Here is a 22,680-nt window from a genome sequence, read left to right as displayed (position 1 = left end):
ACAGAGTAACTTTACTGCCCCTCATATATAACCCAACACACAGCCATTAATGTCTAACACCTCGGCAACAAAAGTGACTAGGCTTTTGTGAGATACTGTGTGTAATATATATATATATCAATATCAATTAGATGGGGGAGGCAGGGGGCCCGGTTTTTAAGCACCTTTTGTTGCCCGGGCTTTAGCAGCCGCGGTTATGGACTGTCCCGGGGAACCTTCAAACAGCTGCGGCTCCGGGTCCGCTCCACGTATCAAGTCGCTTTTTGAACCTAATCATCTAGGGACCGCGGACTATCCATAGATACCCCGGGATTGCCGCTGCTCCCTTGGGATCACCCCGAAAACAATGATTTAAAGTTATGTGGGCATTGCTGTCTGGGTGGGGTATTTGTGGTGATTATTTCCTCATCTGATGAGTTTGGATATAAGGCTGTGTGTTTCCACAATAAAGGGTTCTTTGTTTTCCCTCAACATGAGTGCTGTAGTCACTCACTGTCCTTGCCAGGACGGTACATGCGCTGCATCAGCTAGATTTCGGTGAGCTAAAATTTCGGCCACCAAAAATCCACCCCAGGGTGCGATGTGACTGCTCCGGAGAGAGCACAGGGATAGATTTTGCCTCTCGTAAGTAGGGCTGCAACTAACGATTATTTTAATAATCGATTAGTTGGCCGATTATTTTTTCGATTAATCGATTAATCGGATAAAAAAAATGAATGTAAATTTTTCATTTATTTAAAATAATTTACTAAACAAATGATGTTAAATACAAACAGCAGAATAAAAAAAACTTTGATAATACATTTCTTGTCTTTATTTCCCAACCAGCCCCCCAATATATGCACATTTGAGCCCAGGCTTGCTACGCTGCCTCCCAGACATGCCATGCTGCCCCCCCACATATGCCACGCTGCCTCCCACATATACCACTCCACGCTGCCTCCCACATCTGCCACTCCACGCTGCCTCCCACATATACCACTCCACGCTGCCTCCCACATCTGCCACTCCACGCTGCCTCCCACATATGCCACTCCACGCTGCCTCCCACATATGCCACACCACCTCCTACATCTGCCACTCCTCGCTGCCTCCCACATATACCACTCCACGCTGCCTCCCACATATGCCACTCCACGCTGCCTCCCACATCTGCCACTCCACGCTGCCTCCCACATCTGCCACTCCACGCTGCCTCCCACATCTGCCACTGTGCCTGATACGCCTTATACACCCTGATACCCCACTCCATCCTCCCCAGACATGCCACCCTGCCTCCCAGACATGCCACTTCTCTACCCCCAGATATGCCTTATACACCCTGATACACCACTCCGTCCTCCCCAGACATGCCACACTGCCTTATATACTGTATATGCCTTATACCCCCAGATATGTCACTTCACTGCCCCCAGGATTTAGATTCCCCTAAATTAACCCTAAACTCCCCATTAACCATAACTGCCCCTAAATTAACCCTTAACACCCCCTTAACCACAGCATCCCCTAAATTAACCCTAAAGACCCCATCAACCACAGCATCCCCTAAATTAACCCTAAACACACCATTAACCACAACTGCCTCAAATTAACCCCAAACACCCCATTAACCACAGCTGCTCCTAAATTAACCCTAAACACCCTATTAACATAACTGCCCCTAAATTAACCCTAAACACCCTATTAACATAACTGCCCCTAAATTAACCCTAAACAACCCACTAACCATAACTGCCCCTAAATTAACCCCCACCTCCCCTAACTTTCAGTAGCCCAAATATATATATATATATATATATATATATATATATTACATATATATATATATATATATATATATATACACACATACACATTATATATATATATATACATATATATATATATATACATATATATATATATATACATATATATATATATATACATATATATATATATATACATATACTTACAGTTAGATGAGTGTCACAGCCATGTGGTTCTGGCCTGGAGAAGGAAGGGGCGGGGCCAGTTGTCACAGTGATTACAGGGAGGGGGAGTAAGTAGGAGCTGCTGCTGTGAGACGGTGAGTCAGACTAAACGGATTATATAATGAGGGGGATTTTTCAGAGCGTTTGCTCTGAAAAAACCCTGATTTTATAATCGATAATAATCGATTCAACTAATCGATAATGAAATTCGTTGCCAACGAATTTCATTATCGATTATTATCGATTTTATCGATTAGTTGTTGCAGCCCTACTCGTAAGATGGCGGCGCTCCGTGTTCAACCAGGCAAGTCAATGGAGCCCAGCTCACTAATCACAACGTGATTCGCAAAAAACACAAAAAATAAAAATGGGGGAAAAAATTCAAATAGTTAATAAAATAAAGTGATGTCATCATCAGGGGAACCATCGAGTACCAACAAAATGTAAAAGAAAGTCCAAAAATATAAAAAAAAATTAAAAGTGCATTTTTATGAGCAAGTGCTCAAATGAGTGCTGTATCCACTCAAAAATAATGGCATGCAAAGAGTTAAAATACTAGCATTTCATATACCAGTTGGGTCTTGTTTAAAAAGCTATATGGTTTGGTGGGGGTTAATTGAATTGGACGGCTTCAAAGATAGATTAATAAGAACAATAAGCAAAAAACCCCATAAAACATTTCTAAACTCAGGACAGACTTTAGAATCGGCTTTTTTTCATCAACTTTTGCAGATGAGTAAAAGATTTTAGTGTTAAAACTGCCTCGGTCACGGAAGGAGCACAAAAAAAAAACAGCCCGGTGCTTAAGGGGTTAAAAAAGAAAACTGGGAACTTACGGTAAGCAGGGCCGGACTGGCCCACCGGGATACCGGGAAATTTCCCGGTGGGCCGGAAGGTCCGTGGGCTGGGCGGCCATGAAGACAGCCGGTGAGCTGCCCCCCAGGTTGCCCGAAATCTAATCAAAGCGGCCGCTGGGTGCTGATGCGGGCGGCCGGCCGGCATCAGCACCCAGCAGCCGTGTGCGATGGCCGTCTAGTGATGGGAGCAGTGTGAGGGGTGAAAGCTCCGCCCCCTCGCACTGACCTTTCACCCCTCACGCTGCTCCCATCACTATGCGGCCATCAGATCGCTGGGAATGTAATCTAAACGGCCGATGCGTGCTGATGCCGCCGGCCGCCTCTGCTTTAATACTTTTTTTTTTACTTTATATGGCGAGCCGATCCAGCTTACCATATAAATAAAATAAAAAAATCGTTAAAGTAGCTCCGGCCGGGGGCATCAGCACGCACCGGCCGTTTAGATTACATTCCCAGCAGTCTGATGACTGCATAGTGATGGGAGCAGCGTGAGGTGGAAGCTCTGCCCCCTCGCACCCAGACTGCTGCAGCACCGGATGAGAACAGGAGAACAGTGTGCAGCTACCAGGAAGTCAAGAGAAGTAGAAGGTGAGTAAAATAATGTATTTTTTGTACTGTATAATGTTTTTTGTATTTGTTAAAAACAAAAAAAATCGGCATGTGTGTGTATGTAAGTGTGACCCCCTATATGCCACTCTGCCTCCAGATATGCCTTATACCCCCCTATATGCCACTCTGCCTCCAGAAATGCCTTATACCCCCTATATGCCACTCTGTCCCATGATATGCCTTTTAACCCCCTATATGCCAGAGTTGCATATAGGGGTATAAGGCATTTCTGGATGCAGAGTGACATATAGGGGGTCAAAAGGCATATCTGGAGGCAGAGTGGCATAAAGGGGGTTAAAAGGTATATCATGGGGCAGAGGAGCATATAGGAGTGTATAAAGCATATCGGGGAGGCAGAGTGGCATATAAGGCTTTTCTGGAGGCAGAGTGCCCCATGATATGCCTTTTAACCCCCTTCATGCCACTCTGCCTCCAGAAATGCCTTATACCCCCTATATGCCACTCTGTCCCATGATATGCCTTTTAACCCCCTATATGGCAGAGTGGCATATAGGGGGTTAGAAGGCATATCATGGGACAGAGTGGCATATAGGAGGGTTGAGGCATATCAGGGAGGCAGAGTGGCATATAGGGAGGTATAAGGCTTTTCTGGAGGCAGAGTGCCCCATGATATGCCTTTTCACCCCCTTTATGCCACTCTGCCTCCAGAAATGCCTTATTACCCCCCTATATGCCACTCTGTCCCATGATATGCCTTTTAACCCCCTATATGCCAGAGTGGCATATAGGGGTATAAGGCATTTCTGGATGCAGAGTGACATATAGGGGGTCAATGGCATATCTGGAGGCAGAGTGGCATAAAGGGAGTTAAAAGGGATGTCATGGGGCAGAGGGGCATATAGGAGGGTATAAAGCATATTGGGGAGGCAGAGTGGCATATAGGGGGCATAAGGCTTTTCTGTAGGCAGAGTGCCTCATGATATGCCTTTTAACCCCCTTTATGCCACTCTGCCTCCAGAAATGCCTTATACCCCCCTATATGCCACATATGGCAGAGTGGCATATAGGGGGTTAGAAGGCATATCATGGGACAGAGTGGCATATAGGAGGGTTGAGGCATATCAGGGAGGCAGAGTGGCATATAGGGGGGTATAAGGCTTTTCTGGAGGCAGAGTGCCCCATGATATGCATTTTCACCCCCTTTATGCCACTCTGCCTCCAGAAATGCCTTATACCCCCCTATATGCTACTCTGTCCCATGATATGCCTTTTAACCCCCTATATGCCAGAGTGGCATATAGGGGTATAATTCATTTCTGGATGCAGAGTGACATATAGGGGGTCAACGGCATATCTGGAGGCAGAGTGGCATAAAGGGAGTTAAAAGGGATGTCATGGGGCAGAGGGGCATATAGGAGGGTATAAAGCATATTGGGGAGGCAGAGTGGCATATAGGGGGCATAAGGCTTTTCTGTAGGCAGAGTGCCTCATGATATGCTTTTTAACCCCCTTTATGCCACTCTGCCTCCAGAAATGCCTTATACCCCCCTATATGCCACATATGGCAGAGTGGCATATAGGGGGTTAGAAGGCATATCATGGGACAGAGTGGCATATAGAGGTATAAGGCATTTCTGGATGCAGAGTGACATATAGGGGGTCAAAAGGCATATCTGGAGGTGGAGTGGCAAAAAGGGGGTTAAAAGCCATATCACGGGGCAGTGGGGCATATAGGAGGGTTGAGGCATATCAGGGAGGCAGAGTGGCATATGGGGGGTATAAGGCATTTCTGGAGGCAGAGTGACATAGGGAGTAAAAGGCATTTCTGGAGGCAGAGTGGCATATAGGGGATTAAAAGGCATATCATGGGGCAGAGTGGCATATAGGAGGGTATAAAGCATATCGGGGAGGCAGAGTGGCATATAGGGGGGCATAAGGCTTTTCTGGAGGCAGAGTGCCCCATGATATGCCTTTTAACCCCCTTCATGCCACTCTGCCTCCAGGAATGCCTTATACCCACTATATGCCACTCTGTCCCATGATATGCCTTTTAACCCCCTATATGGCAGAGTGGCATATAGGGGGTTAGAAGGCATATCATGGGACAGAGTGGCATATAGGGGGTATAAGGCATTTCTGGAGGCAGAGTGGCATATAGGGGGTTAGAAGGCATATCAGGGGGCAGAGTGGCAAGCCTGGGGGCAGAGGTGCATAACTCGGGGGTAGGTTGTCAAATGAAAGGAAATAAAAACCAAACATGTCTCAATCATAGCTTTTATTAACCCCTTAAGGACAATAGGGGTTTTTACTCGTGGTATATTGCGGGACAATGGCTCTTTTCACGTTTTTCAGTGTTACTGTTTAGATGTAATTTTCTTCTTTCTCATTTCGTGCTCCCACACATATTATATATTGTTTTTTTCAGGACAAACAGGGCTTTCTTTAGATACCATTCATTTTATCATATCATCTAATTTACTATAAAAAAAATGATAAAATATGGGGATTTTTTGTTAAAAAATTACTTTTTCTCACTTTTTAAACAGAAAACTTTTACTTATCTGCAAAAACGAATGAAAAAACCTGCTAAATAGATTCTACTATTTGTCCTGAGTTTAGAAATACCCAATGTTTTTATGTTTTTTTGCTTTTTTCTGCACGTTTTGGGGCAATAAGTACAGGTAGCGTTTTGCTATTTCAAAACCATTTTTTCCAAATCTCGTAATTCTTCCCCCCATGTGCCATTTCGGGTATCTTTGAAGCCAGCCAATGCAATTTACCCCATCAAATCATATATTTTTAAAAACTAGACACCCCGAGGCATCTGAAATGCTGGTATTTTAACCCTTTCCATGCACTAATTTTACCACCACCCTTAGTGAAACTTTATGGTAGTAATTTTTTTTTGTATTTTTTTCACACACGTTGTACTTCAGGTATAAATGTACCGCTCCTGGTATATGTCCGTGTCAAACAACACCCCAATATGTGTTCAGTAACATCTCCTGAGCGCAGCGATACCCCACATGCATGGGTTTGTAGGGTTATTTGGGAAGTAAAATGCCGCCTTTGTGAGGTGTGTATTTTTTGCCATTTAGACATCTGCCCCATGTCCCATATTTGGGACACCTTTGAACCCGGCCAATTCAATTTACCCCATCAAATCATATATTTTTTAATACTAGACACCCTATGGGCATTTGTAATGCCAATATTTTAACTCTTTCCATGCTGGAATTTTTGTAAAGATAAAGAATTTTAGGACTTGCTTATTAAAAACTTTTTTATTTTTTTTTTATTTTTTTGGTGACAGTGGGGATTTTTACATGTTACCATATTTTTTTAATTTTTTTTTTTAAACATTTTTGACCAATTTTTTTTTTTTTTTTTATTACTAATCACTCTCAATAGTGAGCTGGACTCCATTGACCTTGCATGGTTGGATGCAGTACCTGCATTCAACCTGCAGGAGGAGCTCGAGAGTTCTCAAGAGGGTCTGGATAGACCCTCTGTGAACTCAGATCTCTTGTTAATGCCATCCTGTGAATGACGGCAACGTCATTCACAGGATGGCACTTGTGGTTGCTCCTAGGAGCAATCACAAGGCGATCGGGGGTCGGGGGGGTAGTGTTGCTGACATGCCTCGATACTGAGGCATGTCAGCAACACAGTTTATGCTTAGGAAGCGATTCCGATCGCTTCCTAAGCAGTTTTAGCCAGGCGCCGCCGCGATCTTTGATGATCGGTGCGGTGGCGGCCATTTTTCTTCCTGGGAGGGCTGCCGAGGGCTGCCCTCCCCGGATCCACGGTCAGCCTCACTTGTGAGGCTTCCGTGGATGCTGCAAAGCCGCCGATCGCGGCGAAAACGCCGCGATCGCGGCGATGCAGCTATTTAACGGCAGCCCGTACATGTACGGGCATTGTCGTTAACCCGTTGCACGGCAACCCCGTACATGTACGGGGATTGTCGTTAAGGGGTTAAATATGGAAAAAAATAGTCTACATGAATTAATAAAGAAATAAAAGTTTCTTACCAGAATATCGTGAAGAATAATGTGATCAGTGTTTTGTTCCACTGAATAAAATGGAACTCTTTCATCTAAAAATGTTCGCAGTAGTAAATGTTTTGATCCCATTCTGTGTAATGTATTTCATTTATTAGGGCCTTTTAACACTTTTGCTTTCTGGCATTTTAATACAAATAATGAGATAAAAAGAATGGCACATAGTGTGACTCGGGTGTGTATAAGGGGTGCGTGTGGGTATAAGAGCTTCACCGTGAGATAAACTATATGGGGCTGCTCTCCAAATTTTTCCAGGGCTGCTTTTCAGTCCCAGTCCGGCCCTGACGGTAAGTAATTTCTCGGAAATCACGAGGTTGAGTCTGAAACCAATCAGAAACCCCAGAGGGAGCTGGTCATCTGTTGCCGGGTAAACAGTTGTTAGGATCTTATTCTCACAGAGATGGGGATTACTCACATGATTTTCATTTTACTTAATATTTATATTTTTAATATGTTGGCTGATTTTATATTTTATACTAAAATTCACGTCTTTGTTTTCAGGTCATTTTCTTCATTTCTGACGCTATCGGGTCAGGTTTTCATTCTATCGGTAAACTCTGGCATTAACCCCTTATTGCAACCTTTTGTTATTACTTAAAAGGGGACTTATGTGATCTGGAAAGCTGGCAATCTAAAGCAGTTTGGTTAACCAATGAAGGCTTTACTCTTATGGCTCTTATTGCAACGCCATTCCTCTATTAACCCTTTAGACAAGCAGCAAATGGCTATGGTAACCTAGCCGTTAACCCCTTCAAGCCCGCAAAAATTATACATCATTCTGTTCAGAAGTAGGGATTTCACTGAAAATAATAGAAACATAAAGAATTTTATAAAAACATAATTATTGGTGATAATAGATGAAAATCCTATACTAAAACCTTCTCTAGATTGTCAGCTCTTTGAGCAGGACCCCCCCTCACCTGTAAATCAAATTGTTATGTTATACACTACCTGTTATCTCCTGTCCACCCATTATACAGCGCTACGGAATATGATAGCGCTATATAAAACAATAAATAATAATGACAGTGTACCGGTGCTCGCACAGTTACACACTATCCCTGCCGACAGTCTCGATAGACAGTCTGATCTCTCGTGTAGCGGCAGGGGGATGTCTCGATTCTGTACTTGTACTTCCTAATGGGCTTCTTGCCGGCTTGGGCCGTAAGCTACATGTTTGGGCAACTTAGCTGTGGGGCCGTATCAGTCCGGAACGCGGGCCGCAATTGGCCCGCGGGCCGGACTTTGGACATGCCTGATATATGGTGTGTGAATTGCACTCACAAACTTGGCTTTAAATACAGCTCATCAATAAGACCTTGGTGTCTTCATAGGGTAAGCAGGTTGGCTTAACACCAAGACTGCAGAGGGTGAGTGAGGTCCGTAAGTGAATTTCTCCTGAGGAAGCCGACATTTAGCTCGGTGAAACGCATTGAGATACTCACCGAATTTTATCACGGACATACGGACTGTTTTTACGGACTTTTCACGGACTTCACTTACCCTCTGCAGTCTCGGTGGAGACGTTTACCCACTGCTTTTATGCATAACCTGGTTGTTAAGCCAACCTGCCTACCCTATGAAGACACCAAGGTCTGATTGATGAGCTGTATTTAAAGCCAAGTTTGTGAGTGCAATTCACACACCATATATATTTCTTTTGATCAGAATTTATTACACTATTTTGTATTTTTTTGTTTTCTCTACATGTTCATGCGCCCCTCTCTGGTTCCATTGATGTTTTGAACACTTATGAGGAGTGTTTTTTGGGAGCAGCAGAACTTGTAGGGTATTTATATATTTTCTATTCACACATCTACACGTGAAGGTGGTTTCTTTGTTTTTCTAGTATAAAATGTATATTTGGGTTGCTGAAAGTTAGGGGAGGTGGGGGTTAATTTAGGGGCAGTTATGGTTAATGGGGTGTTTAGGGTTAATTTAGGGGCAGTTGTGGTTGATGGGGTCTTTAGGGTTATTTTGGGGGCAGTTCTGGCTGATGGGGTCTTTAGGGTCAATTTAGGGGCAGCTGTGGTTGATGGGATCTTTAGGGTTATTTTGGGGGCAGTTCTGGCTGATGGGGTCTTTAGGGTTAATTTAGGGGCAGTTCTGGCTGTTGGGGTCTTTAGGGTCAATTTAGGGGCAGCTGTGGTTGATGGGGTCTTCAGGTTTAATTTAGGGGCAGTTATGGTTAATGGGGTGTTTAGGGTTAATTTATGGGCAGTTATGGTTGATGGGGTATTTAGGGTTAATTTAGGGGCAGTTATGGTTAATGGGGTATTCTCTTCAGAATTAATTTAATGCTGAGGACTGAGGGTTAATTTAATAAAGTTAGCTTAAGGTGCAGTTAGAGGTAAAGGGGGGGCAAACTGAGGGGAATCTAAATCCTGGGGGCAGTGAAGATTAACCCTGTATTTATTTATAAAAGTATTGTGTCTGTGAACGAGTCTGCAAATCTATGAGGGCGCACTATGGCATATCGGGGTGTATACGGCATACCTGGGGAGGATGGAGTGACATATCAGGGGGTATATAAGGCATATGTGGGGGGGGGGGTAGTGGCATGTCTGGGAGAGCAGTGTGGCAAGCCTGGGCTCAAATGTGCATAACTGGGGGGCAGGTTGGGAAATAAAAACAAGAAATACATTTTTATCAAAGTTTCTTCTTCCATTTGTTTTTAACATCCTACATTACTTTATTACATTATTTGAAATAAATGAAAAATTTACATTTTTTTTTATCAGATTAATCAAAAAAAGAATTGGCCAACTAATCGATTATGAAAATAGTAACCCCCATTATATCATGTTACCTGAAGCACGGTTTAAAGAAGCCATTTATGAACAGCTTAACTTAGAAAAAAAAAAAACCTAAAGTTGCTCTGTACGTCACTCTGTTTACCCGGGTGAAGTGAATAGTGAAAGTGAAAGTCAAAGTAGGTTCTAGAAATATCTCGCACCCACTTCAAGTTTGTTAGAAGGACGAGCAGCTTGTGAGAAAAGCGTCTTTTATTTTGTGAGTACCGGAGGGTTTCGGATATTTCAAAGGGGGGGGGTATATCCAAATGTTATCAGTACTAAAACCTAAAGAAAAACTGGGCTAAATTGAGGAAGTAAAGTTTTTTCTACAGGGCAGGCGGCGGTTCTGAGAACCCGCCCCCCGACTCCTGTTGAACCCCTATAAATTAATCCTTTGAGGAGCCACATTACTCCCTCACATACCCTGCGAACTATTATTTCATACTCCGGGACTTTTTTAAATTTTAGTACAAGGTGTTGACGAAAACCCAGTGAGCTTCTTGTTATTTTTCTAAAATAGAAAAAGAAGTTAACCCCTTCAGCACCGGGACGTACCTGGTACTTCCTGGTTACTGGTCACCGGTAGACCGGGACGTACCAGGTACGTCTCCTCCAAAAAACGCCCGCCACATCACCACGATCGCGGTGATCGTGGAGGCGCTGCTGCTGCTGTCTTAACCCGCCCCCAAGCCTTCGATCACTCCCACGGAGTGATTTTGTAGGCACTAGGCAGAAACAGCGATTGCAGAAAGATCTGCAATCGCGGTTTCAGCTGCCACAGGCAGCTTCAGGGAAGGGGGGGTGTTGAATGGGTCCCCACACAAGTGTGGGGGCCTGATCCAACACCCCCCTGCTGCCTGATCGCTCCATGAGAGCGTCAGTGCAGTGTTAACCCCTTCAATGCCGCGATCGCGGCATTGAATGTCGCAATCGCGGCATTGAAGGGGTTAATTCCCGTTTTGTAGGGGGCTCTGCTGCTGGTGGTCTGCCTGGAAACCAGGCAGACCAGCAACAGCAAAAACGAGCCCCCAGAAGTCCTCTGATCAGTCCTGTAGGACTGATCAGAGAGACTCCTCCCCTACAATCTCCAGTCTGTTGGAGATTGTGTCCCAGCTGCCAGAGGCAGCTTCAGGGACAGGGAGACAGGGTTCTGTGGTCTCCACATGAGTGTGGAGACCAGCCCCCCCACCCTCACCCTTCCTCAGTTAACCCCTACCCCCTCTTCCTCAATTAACCCCTTCAATGCTGCGATTGTGTATGACCACCATCGCAGCATTGCAAGGGTTAATATTAGTCCCCACAAGCTTGTGGGGACTAAATACCAGTCAATGCTGTGCTTCAATGTAGCATCAGCATTGAAAGAGTTAAAAAAAATGTAAAAAAATAATAATAAAAAAAATTAAAAAATAAATTAATTTAAAAAAATTAATAAAATAATAATAATAATAAAAAAATAACAGCACTGACCTGAAAGTCCAGGGTGCTTCCAGGTCAAATGCTGGGCTGATCAGATCGCTCCTGGCCAATAGGAGTGATCGGATCATTATGGCAGCCCACGGATGACCCTGCTCTACAAAGAGAGAGGGGTCATCTAGGGTAATTATGAAAAAACACAAATTATTAATAAATAAATAAATCATAATTATTACCTGATCACTTGTCGGTGACATTTTAAGTCGCTGATTATTGATCGGTCTCCCTGATTGATGTCAGCGGCCTAAACCTGTCACTTACAAGTAATCTGATAAAAAAAATATTTAAAAAAATGTAAATGCACATGTTCCAGTTTTGCCCTCATAGCTTCCTCAAAAAATGCATTAACCATGCATGTGAGGCCTTGTTGGACTCATGGGATGTTGGTGAACAAAATGTGGTGTTTTCTTCCAGTGTTACACATATGCTGTGCAAGAAATTCAGTGCAACATTGAAATGTATGCGTTAAAAACGCAATAAAATAATTTCCCTGTGAAGTTTGGCAGGCATCAGTGAAGAAATGGCTGGCTGAAAACTGTCAAAACTACCCTAGTTGAACACCTTGACTCGTCTACTGTTCATAAATATATACTTTTATGGGGTAATTTACATTGGGGGGGCTTCCAAAATCTCCCAAATGGGATATGGGCCCAGCAAACCAATTTCTGAAAATTCCAAATGTGAAAACGAAAATGCGCATGTTCCAGTTTTGCCCTCATAGCTTCCTCAAAAAATGCATGAACCATGCATGTGAGGCCTTGTTGGAACCGGGGGATGTTGGTGAACACAATTTGGTGTTTTTTTCTGCAGTTGCACATATTCTATACAAAATATAATATAAAATCTAAAGCAACATTGCAACATATGCAAAAAAACCAAAAAAATATAAAAATACCCTCAAAATTTGGCAGCAATTGGCGATAAAATCCCTGTTTGAAAAGTGTCAAAATGACCCTAGTTGTACACCTTGACTTATCTACTGTTCATAAACATATAATTTTGGGGGGATAATCAGTATCTGTGACAACTATTGCAGTTATTAGACTACCATGCCAAATTTGAAAAAAATTACCTAACCGTGCAGTCAAGGAGTTAAATTATCATTCTGGGCGCCGAGATGGAAAGAATTGTGATTGTCGGACATTTAATGAATAACAAAAGTGAAAGTTCTGGGCATAGAAGAAATGGACCTTCTTTCTCTTTCAGCTTTAGGTCAGGAGAAGACCCGTCCATCAGTGCAATGGAGCGTCTTTTCAGGGTAAGACTTGGGGAAAGGGGCATTTTCTGGGGTAGACTTAATGTTATTTGGGAGAACTTGTGTTTTAAGATCCCTTTATTAACCCTTAGTCTGCTGTTATTAGGGACCTATAAATATCAAACGCTTGCTTTCCCCAAACCCCTCTGATCTTTCTCTCCAGCCCATGATCCCAACTGTCCACCAAAGCAGGGCAGTAGTGCAGCTTGGCGTGACAGTGCCTGAAACTGAGAACTGTCCGGCTTTAAATGGGACAGTTGGGAGGTATGCCTTATATGAATCCCACGTGAGAAGCTACTTTACCCTCAGGAGCTGTAGTCTTATTCCTCCCTATTAAGTTATCTCTCCAAGGGCTTACCTAGAGTATTTGGCACCCAGGGTGGATCCTGTATGTGGCATCCCCCACAAAAAAATTAATGTTGGCAAGAATATTTATTTGACAAATGATTAACTCTACGTCTATTGGAAAAAACTAAATCTGGAAAAATAATTTATTCACTAAATAAATAATAAATTAAATATATTTAAATAAATAAAATGAATGAACGGATATTGTACAGCGTAACTCCTATCATATACTGAGACAGACATTGATGGTGGTACATTGTAACTCCCATCACCATACACTGAGCCAGACATTGACGGTAGAGCAGCATAACCCCTATTATTATACACAGACATTGAGGTAGTAGGCCTCTGCCCCTAAAAAGCCTGCCTGTGCCACCGCTGCCCATGAAGAAGCCTGTCTGGGTCACCACTGTCCCGGTCAGCGAAGGAGCTCTTTATATACAGACTGAGAGCGGCGCAGGAGTCCCTTCTATATGAGTCACCGAGACATGAGGGTAAAAAGTGCTATAAATAAAATGCTCTTCAGGTCTCTGTTCTGACGCCAAAATATTTCTGGTTTCAGGTTTCTGGAAGCCTTCTGCTGCTGTTGACCAGCATGCTGTCCGAAGGTAAGGCAGAGAGGGACGGTGTCCTTCAGATTTGGGCAAAGCCTTTCATTCAGTTTCCATTGTAAAGCAATAATGATGAAACTGTACCTTGCTGGCTATGATGTCAGTATGGGAGGGGGGGTCGCGCTTCAATGGACCCCAATCCTGATGAATCTTGGAGGCGTCAAAACTCCACTCTGTCCACTTCTCTATGGGATTAGTATGAGGGAACAATTGGAATGTTGGTTCCATAGAACAAATCTTTCCGATGATATATGATGTCACCTCATGATGTCACTGTCAGCCAGCAATAGCGATATCCATTAACTCCAATTCCCCTTTCATCCTATAAAGAAGCGAGGTGGAGAGGTAGTGCGGTGACGCTCAGACGGGTGTCAGACTAACAGAGCGTCAGAGTTGCGCAGAGTTGGGAGGTTATATAGGGCTGCTGGGAGTGACCTCACCCCATTGGACTTCCTGCTGGATACCATTGTCAAGGGGCCGAGCTGTAGGCCTGCCCCCACATCCATGGGAACTCCACCCCCCAACACCCCGTGATGATGGTGGGAGCGAAGGATTAGATGGCGGAGGTGGTGCTTCCAGACTGTCTCTTAAAGTGACGCTACCATATAATACACAAATAAAGTCTTCAGAATATAAGATTTTATATAAATATAGTTACTTCCCAATGATGTCACCGTTTATGATTCAGTCACAGTAATCAGTAAAGTCCCTGAGAGAAGTGTAAACATGGCCGGACATTTGTTATTTTCCAATGTTTTTTTTTATATTTTGGTGCCGATTAAATGAATAATCTAAATGTGATGGTCACTGATAAATTGACTTCCATTTCAGTAATTTATATCATTAACCCCGTCTCGTCTGCCACGAACAGCTTCCGTGCAAAATGCCTCCTTTTACGAAAGCGTCGTCCTCCCGTGTGAATTCCCCTTCGTGTCGGGGAGAGATGATCTGCAGGTTTCATGGTTCTTCGTGAAAGATGTCAATGAGGAGCCCTTAGTGGTTCACAGCCTCATCAACGGGCAAGACAGGTCGGAAGCCCAGTCTTCTCAGTTCCGGGGTCGCACCTCGATACCTGGACTGTCTAACGGGAAGCTGGACCTCACTCTGGAGCGCGTGGACTTCAGTGACGAAGGCGTTTATACCTGCTCTGCGGCCACCACAAAGGGACACGGTGATATTGAGACGAGACTGAGGATAAACAGTAAGTTGTCCCCGGAACTGACCTATGGAAGCCGACATTGTCCATAACAACCCAGACGTAGTCTCTCCTACTCACGTCAGGAAATGTAGCTCCAAAAGGTTGACATCATACAGAGTTGGCCATAATGTAACGTGAGATCAGATATTCATTGGTAGAACAATGTACGTATAAGATTCTGTACGTGGAATTGTTGTAAGCCGATGGCTGCATGCACTGTAAGGACAGCGAGTCCACCGGCCGTATAACTGTGGGGTCTCTTTTCAGGATTAGAGGCGGATGACCCAGCGGTTGTGCTGAGGTATGTCGATGGCCAGAGGCAGCTGAAATGTACCGCCACCGGCTGGTTTAAGGATCCTCGCGTTCAGTGGAGAAACAGAGATCACGAAGACTTATCCGAATACGCAAGAACCAGCGTGAGCGACCTCCCCGACGGGAGACAGACGGTGGAGTCTGTGTTAGAGAGCAACGTGGAGGAAAACGTCCATTACTTCTGCCAAATCAAGGAGGGGAGGCTGAAGAGGTCTGTCCGGGCCGTGATCTCAGGTAACGCGTCTGCGATGAAGCCGGTAACCCTTAGTCACGTGCTACGGTGGGAATCATTAAATGTGAATAATGAGCATAAAAATACAGTGGTGTCTGGACAGTATAGCGGTGAAGGATCTATCTGTCACGATCCGGGCAAGGGAGTCAAGGAGGTGCCCAGGTGCTGGGGATACCAGGGGCTCTGTTTTTACCCCACAACGCATAACAATGGACAGGTGGGTACAAACAGGCTAAGGGCTATTCAGGAAACAGACTAAGTACAAACAGGACTGGTTAATAAGTGTGATAACGGTCAGATAACTGACCGGATACGGACTTATTCGAACGAGCTGGGTCGGTACCAGAAGAACACAAGCAGCAGGGCAAATCGGGAACCAAAGAGCAGAGTCGGGAACAAGCAGGATCACAACAGGTAGGATGCCAACAGAGCTGCATGCACCGCAATGCCAATGCCTAGACTGCAGGGCAGAGCCGGTGTGTAGTGACCGGCTAATACCCGGGTCACCCGGATCAGACGACATATTAAATAGTCAAGGGTGGCCTCTAGGGGTAGCAAAGGGTATAACACCTGATGTGATACGGCACAGCCCCTGCAGGGAGGGTGATAATGTTATGATATTGAATATGGCGGTAACGTATGGTCAGTATAGCGATGTAGGCAGTACTATTCACTGTTTTCAGTTAATCCACCCGCTTGGCTCGGAAAGAGTGTAACCTGCGGGGAAAAGATCCTCTATACCTTTTGATCGCACATTGTTATTGCCGGGTGTTGGGAAATGATGCTCCCGAGTCCTCGTTTTTGTGAAGGAAAACATCCAAAAAGCAAAACTGAAAAATAAGAAGTGCAGAAAAAACTGAAATAATCTACTGTGTGACCCCAAAGGGTTTTTCCGTTTATTGTTTTTATGCCAACTGCCGGGCAGTTTAGTGAATAGACCCATAATCTGTGGGGAAGGGAAAAAAGATGCACCCAAATCCAGATTCAATTCGATTCTGAGGGGCATCAGGTAGGGGGTAGGTGAAGTAACCCCGAACATATTGGAGGACCAACGTTTTGACCATGAATGGTCTTCATCAGGTGCAGCAAAAAACCTTACAGGCTGGGATCAGGCAGCAGTTATTAGAAGTATTTGTGACGATGCTGTGGGGGCCGGGAGGCTCAGGGGTCTGTCCAAAGCCGCTCAGACAGGGGGTTTCTTTACGTTCATGGCGTGCCTTCCCGCTTCTGTTTAATTTTGACATTCTGTGTCTTTTCCCCATTTCAGATGGGAATCACGCGGTCACGCTGAAAGATGAGATTTGATTCATCAAGCAGAAGAGGACATCATGGCCGCCTCGCTGCTTTTTGTACTTGCTGCCCCCCCCCCCCCCGGTAACTCACATACGCACTGGCACACATATTTACCCAAACTCACACTCATACATACTCACTAACACTCATGATAACACACAGTCCCTCACCATGCTCACACACTTCCACACACATTACATTTACTTATATGGGGGCAGCAGATTCGCGCAGCGCTTTACAGTGGGATGATTTAACATCACACACAACAGCAACAAACTGCTACAAAAAGTACCCTGGCACTGGCGTAACTGCAGCGGGAGAAGTAAGCGGGGGCGGGATGTATGTATATGTGTAGACGTGTATGTGTATGTATATGTGTATATACCGTATTTGCTCGATTATAAGACGAGGTTTTTTTCAGAGCAAATGCTCTGAAAAATACCCCTCGTCTTCTAATCGGGGTCGTCTTCTAATCAGACCTCAAATAGAGGTCTGATTAGGAGACTAAGATCCAGATCCCCCGCACCGCTGCAGGGGACCTGGATCCTTCTGTCTCCCCCCCCCCACACTTACCGGTGCTTCCAATTTCCTGCTGTATTGCCGGGGCAGCGGGTTGACGTCTACGCAATCTGCGTAGACAACTTACGCTGCAGCCGGAAGGAGGTGTGGCTAGCAGCGGGGGTTGTCTGCGTCCATCGCGCAGACCTTCCCCGACTGTCAGAGATAAGAGTTTCCCGCACCGGTGCCGCACTGACAGCCGATGGACGCAGACAAACCCCCGCTGCCAAAGCCACCTCCTTCTGGCTGCAGCGAATCGCGTAGACGTCAACCCGCTGCCCCGGCAACACAACAGGAAATTGGAAGCACCGGTGTGTGTGTGTGTGTGTGTGTGTGGTGGGGGTGTGTTAAATGGGGGCATAGGGCATTTCTGGAGGCAGAGTGCTCTATACAATGCCTTTTAACCCCCTTAATGCCACTCTGCCTCCTGAAATGCCTTATACCTCCCTGTATGCCACTCTGCCCCATAATATGCCCTTTAACCCCCTAAATGCCAGAATGGGATATAGGGGGTATAAGGCATTTCTGGAGGCAGAGTGGCACATAGGGGGTTAAAAGGCATATCATGGGGCACAGTGGCATATAGAGGGTTAAAAGGCATATCATGGGCCACAGTGCCATATTGGAGTGGCAAGCCTGGGGGCAGATGTGTGTAACTGGGGGACAGGTTGGAAAATACAAGAAATAAAAACAAAAAAATATTTTTCTCAATCATAGCTTTTATTTAAAACAAATAGTTTACATGAATTAACATTTACTGGTAAAACTTTTTTCCTATAGGGTCGTCTTATATTCAGGCTTTTTCTTTTTTTCCTAAATTAATATTCGGATTTTGGGGGGTCATCTTATAATCAGGGTCGTCTTATAATCGAGCAAATACGGTATATATATATATGACAGAAAGGCTGGTTCAGTAGTGGATGGGCGGTATATGCGGCCTACTTTGACTCATTCTGTTTTGCCCTTACTTGTAAAATTGAAGCCCCAGTTAAAGATATGCACAATAAATATAATAATAAATATAAGTATGACTTATACATCGTGTTTCGGGTCCCTGAGGTGGAGAATCCAGAAGAGCCGGGTGGGCTTCTGCCCCCACAGCCTTTTAAGATCCAGACCAGGGTTTACAGGTGACGAAGTACAGATCAGGAGGGTTTAAAAGCCCCGCTCCGCCATTCACTCTCCAGCCAAGAAAGCCGCCGGACACAAACCTTGCTGGATTTATCTTGTTTGGTTGGAGTGTTTCGTTGGGAGGTGGGGAAGCCGCCCCAGCCTAGAGAGGAACTGCTGATGTTTTACCCTAGAAAACAAATGGTTCTGAAAGATCTCCGACAAACTCCTTAAAATAAAAGCCAATTCCAGATCAGCAGCAAAACCAAAATAAAATATAAACAAAATCAATCCAGCAAGGTGTTTGTCCAGCAGCTTGGCGGCAGGGCCGTGGTATGTGGCCCCATAACCCTAGGTGCTCAACACCAGCTGCCCTGCACCAAGCCAGCTCCGCTACTGCGCAATAACTCCTGAATACCACCAGTGGGCGCTCTGGGGCCTCACGCTAAGACGTAAACCGACAGAGGAAGGAAATCTGAGAGAACGGGGGAAGGGAAGTCCAGAGAAAGGGTGCAGCACGGGGCAAATCCTGAATCCGAGAGTGAGAAGAGGTAATGACGTAGAAGACAGACGCAGGTTGAGTAATGAAGAGGGCGGTTAGGGGGGAATTTGTATAGGAGGGTAGGGATATAGAGGGTGCGAAGTTTTTAAGGGCTCTGTAGGTCAGGGTCAGGAGTTTGAATTTGATTGTAAAGAGTATGGGGAACATTCGTTCACACATACACATTCATGCTCACACACACTTATTCATACGCTAATACTCCTTTCCTCCCTCTGTTATCCTCTCACTCACCCCCTCACTCGCTGCTTTCTTTCTGGCTGCCCAAACTGTCACACAGGGTTACTCGACCCCACGGCGGTCCTGCCTCTCTATACCAATCCAAAATTATTAACAAAGGGCTGGTCCGTCAGTCAATTCTGGAGAGCTCCCGTCACGCCATCACTGGAAGAGACTGGTAAAAAAATGTCTTTCCTGCCACCAAACCCAGACAGAGCATAAATATCACAAAAGCCTCATTTACCCTCACAGCGGCGTCTCTAAGAGTGAAAGTTATTAATACCATGAGAAAACCCCCATCATCCATGTGTTTTTACAAATATTATATGGGAAAATAATACAATCAGTCAAATTAACTTGTGTTTCTTGGCGATGACCCTGCCTGCCTTGATTTAAGGAGCAAACCGCTCTTTTGCCTTAACCCTTTGCACTTCATCCCGAAGCAGCCCCGTGTTGAGGTCTACTCTCTAAGAGGTTTGTTCTCTATAACACCTCCTCTATATCGAGAACAAATAAGCTTTGATGAGAATAGCTGCTTCAGCGAGTTTTTCTAATTAAAGAAATCGTTTGTTTTAATAATATGATAAATTTTGGGGAGTAGAAGCTATTTATCTCTATAAACGTGAATTCCGCAGGAGGCTTCCCCCCGAGCCCCCAAAACGTTTTTTGTTGTGAGCTATGATTATTTTTTTCTATATGTAATAAACTTTGTTTCTGCTTTTGTGTTTACATTTGTTTTCCTTTTTTGTGTGGGGGGGTATCTTGCTTCATTTAATTTTTTAACCGCGTGAACACCGTGGGACTCCAGCAAATGCTGCCCACGACCCCCAGAAGAAGGGCATAAGCTGGAACTTAAGCCCAGGTGTCGGGACTGTTGTCACCTACGACAGGTTTAGAATGCTAGAATATTGAGGGCCCCGCTATGATTGGTACAGCTTTGGAAGGCACAGAAGTCTCATCATTCGAATCCATCGGCGCCAGATTCAGCGTAGCGCTATATTATATGTTATTATATATTATTATATTTTATACTTTATTTATGTTAAACTTTGTCCTGCTCCAGACGTTACTCTCCTCAATCTTAGGGAAGCTCGGGTCCGGTACAAGAAATCTCTAATTATAATAACAGGAGGCAGCTCACCGGCAGGACTCCTTTTTATACCGGCAGTTTCTTATACTAAACTCTGGCCAGACCCGCATGTTACCCCTAATGTACCGGCGCCATCTACTGTCCTGCGAGTGAAATAGCAAATAAACTGCTCTAAATAAATAGGTAGATAACAGCCAACACCAAATAAGATAATTCTCACACACAAAAAGGGCGTTTATTGTCATGATATTTTTTAAATGGTTTCTATTCTAGTAACACTCCGGTCCTCTACACTCGCCCCAACTTTAAAAGATGTTTCTCGACATGTTCTCACGTAAAGAGGTCCTTTGTCTTTCTCTAAGTATAGTTCTGAGCGCGATAGCAGTAAGTAGGAATGAGTGATAAACGTATCGATATCCTTCTGGAGATCCGGTCTCCAGTGCTGTACACAATACTCCAAGTGGGGTCTCAGCGGTCCTCTGTACAACGGCACGATCCCTCTCTACTGCTAACACCTCTCGCTATACCCTCTGCTCTATTACCTCATCTACCTGCTTTAAATCCTCTGAAATAATTACCCCTAAACCCCCTCCTCAGGGCTGTATCAGATATTCTAGGTAAGTGATATATATATATATAGATATAATATATGAATAGACTTCCTCCTTTTCCTCTTGCAGCTGCCTCCCAACCACAACACGCCCCAAATGCTGAACAGTACCAAAACAAATCCACTTGGGGGCGCTCAAGAAAAAAAGAAAAAGAAAGAAACAGCACAAATAGTGTAGCCAATAATAACCAATTATTCAACATGAAATTCAACCATTGCACTCACAATGGAGATGTGATTTTCAAGCCTGTTAGTGTAGTAATTTATTTAGTAATGAAACAATTGCACTCACATAGGGTTCTGCACATCCAATCGTGTGCAAATATGCATGGTTATATTCCAACAGATTCTCAGGTATTTTCTTCTCTCTCTCTTTTTCTAGGTGAAATGCCGATTCAATAAAGTGCCGATATGCAAACAATATATTTATTAAGGCACTAGCCCAAATTTGATCTCAATAAATAAATAAATAAAATGGATCTGATAAAAATATAAGAAGCGATAAAAGTCCATACAACGACCTTATTAAAGTCCTTACTCTGCCGTTGGGGTTTTTTTACGCCCCAGGTGCATTACTTTGCATTTATCCACATTAAATGCCAGTTGCCACAGCTCTGACCATGTGAACAGTGAGAAAGTGCACGCGGTACAGACAGGGGATTTCCAGAAGCAGAGTCAGACAGGGTGTATCAAAGCAGAGGTCAAAGTCCAGACATATAATCACAGCGCATCCAGAAGCAAAAAAAAAACCAACCAGATCCTGGGCTGGAGGTGCGGCTGATCATATAAAGCCTGATGATGAGGTCAGGTGAGAGAGGCCATAACAGAACTAGGTGATGACAGTGAGTTTATGTCCAGCCAGGCCTCTTAAAGGGGCGGCCATGGGACTCTGGGTGATGCCTAACAACTTCAGATGTTCAACAATCCTTTCCAGCAACAGAGTTTCCATTAATTTCCATAAAACATGTAAGACTCACCGGCCTGTAGTCGCCCGTCTGCGGCTGCCGGTGAACGTCTGCACGATGCGCTTAGACAACCCCCGTGCCGGCACCCCCCCCCCCCGTGGGAAGTGCTGGCAGGGGAGGCTGTCTGAGCGTATCGGGGAGTAGGATGCAGGTCCCCTGCACCGCTGCGGGGGATCTGTATCCTAACCCGCCCGAATATAGGCCGCACCCCCACTTTAAAGACTTAAAGTGGGGGAAAAAAAGTGTGGCCTATATTCAAGCCAATACGGGATATTGCTTCTCTGGCAAGACATCATCACCCCTTTCGCTCTCAGTTGGTGTCCCCCAAGGCTCAGTCCTCGGTCCTCTGCGCTTCCCTCTTTATACTTCATCTCTTGGCAAACTAATCAACTCATTTGGCCTCCAGTATCATCTATATGCAGATGATACCCAAATCTACCTGTCTTCTCCTGATCTCTCTCCATCTCTCACGTCCCGGATTACCAGCTGCTTGTCTATTTCTGCATGGAAGTCACAACACTACCTGAAATTGAACTCATCATCTTCCCTCCCTCCATCTCTGTGATGTTTGTTATGTTGATTTGTGAC

At 44.7% G+C, this 22,680-nt stretch overlaps 1 protein-coding gene and 1 long non-coding RNA gene across 2 annotated transcripts; one reads left to right on the top strand and one right to left on the bottom strand.

Moving 5' to 3' along the window:
* The first annotated feature begins 12,849 nt into the window (after positions 1 to 12,849).
* Positions 12,850 to 17,038, top strand: LOC128475415 (butyrophilin subfamily 3 member A2-like). The gene is made up of 5 exons (XM_053457912.1): positions 12,850 to 12,990; positions 13,898 to 13,943; positions 14,818 to 15,147; positions 15,412 to 15,690; positions 16,956 to 17,038. Exons 1-5 carry the CDS (start codon positions 12,850 to 12,852, stop codon positions 16,991 to 16,993), a joined length of 834 nt encoding a protein of 277 aa, XP_053313887.1. The 3' UTR covers positions 16,994 to 17,038.
* Positions 17,039 to 19,796: 2,758 nt separating this feature from the next.
* LOC128473028 (uncharacterized) lies at positions 19,797 to 20,060 on the bottom strand. The gene is made up of 2 exons (XR_008346238.1): positions 19,918 to 20,060; positions 19,797 to 19,887 (listed from the first exon to the last, which is right to left on the bottom strand). It is a non-coding gene; the product is annotated as an uncharacterized LOC128473028 (long non-coding RNA).
* Between the last annotated feature and the right edge of the window lie 2,620 nt (positions 20,061 to 22,680).

The sequence above is a fragment of the Spea bombifrons genome, chromosome 2 (genome assembly GCF_027358695.1).
Source record: "Spea bombifrons isolate aSpeBom1 chromosome 2, aSpeBom1.2.pri, whole genome shotgun sequence".
NCBI lineage: Eukaryota > Metazoa > Chordata > Amphibia > Anura > Pelobatidae > Spea > Spea bombifrons.
This window is presented reverse-complemented; position numbering and strand designations above follow the sequence as displayed.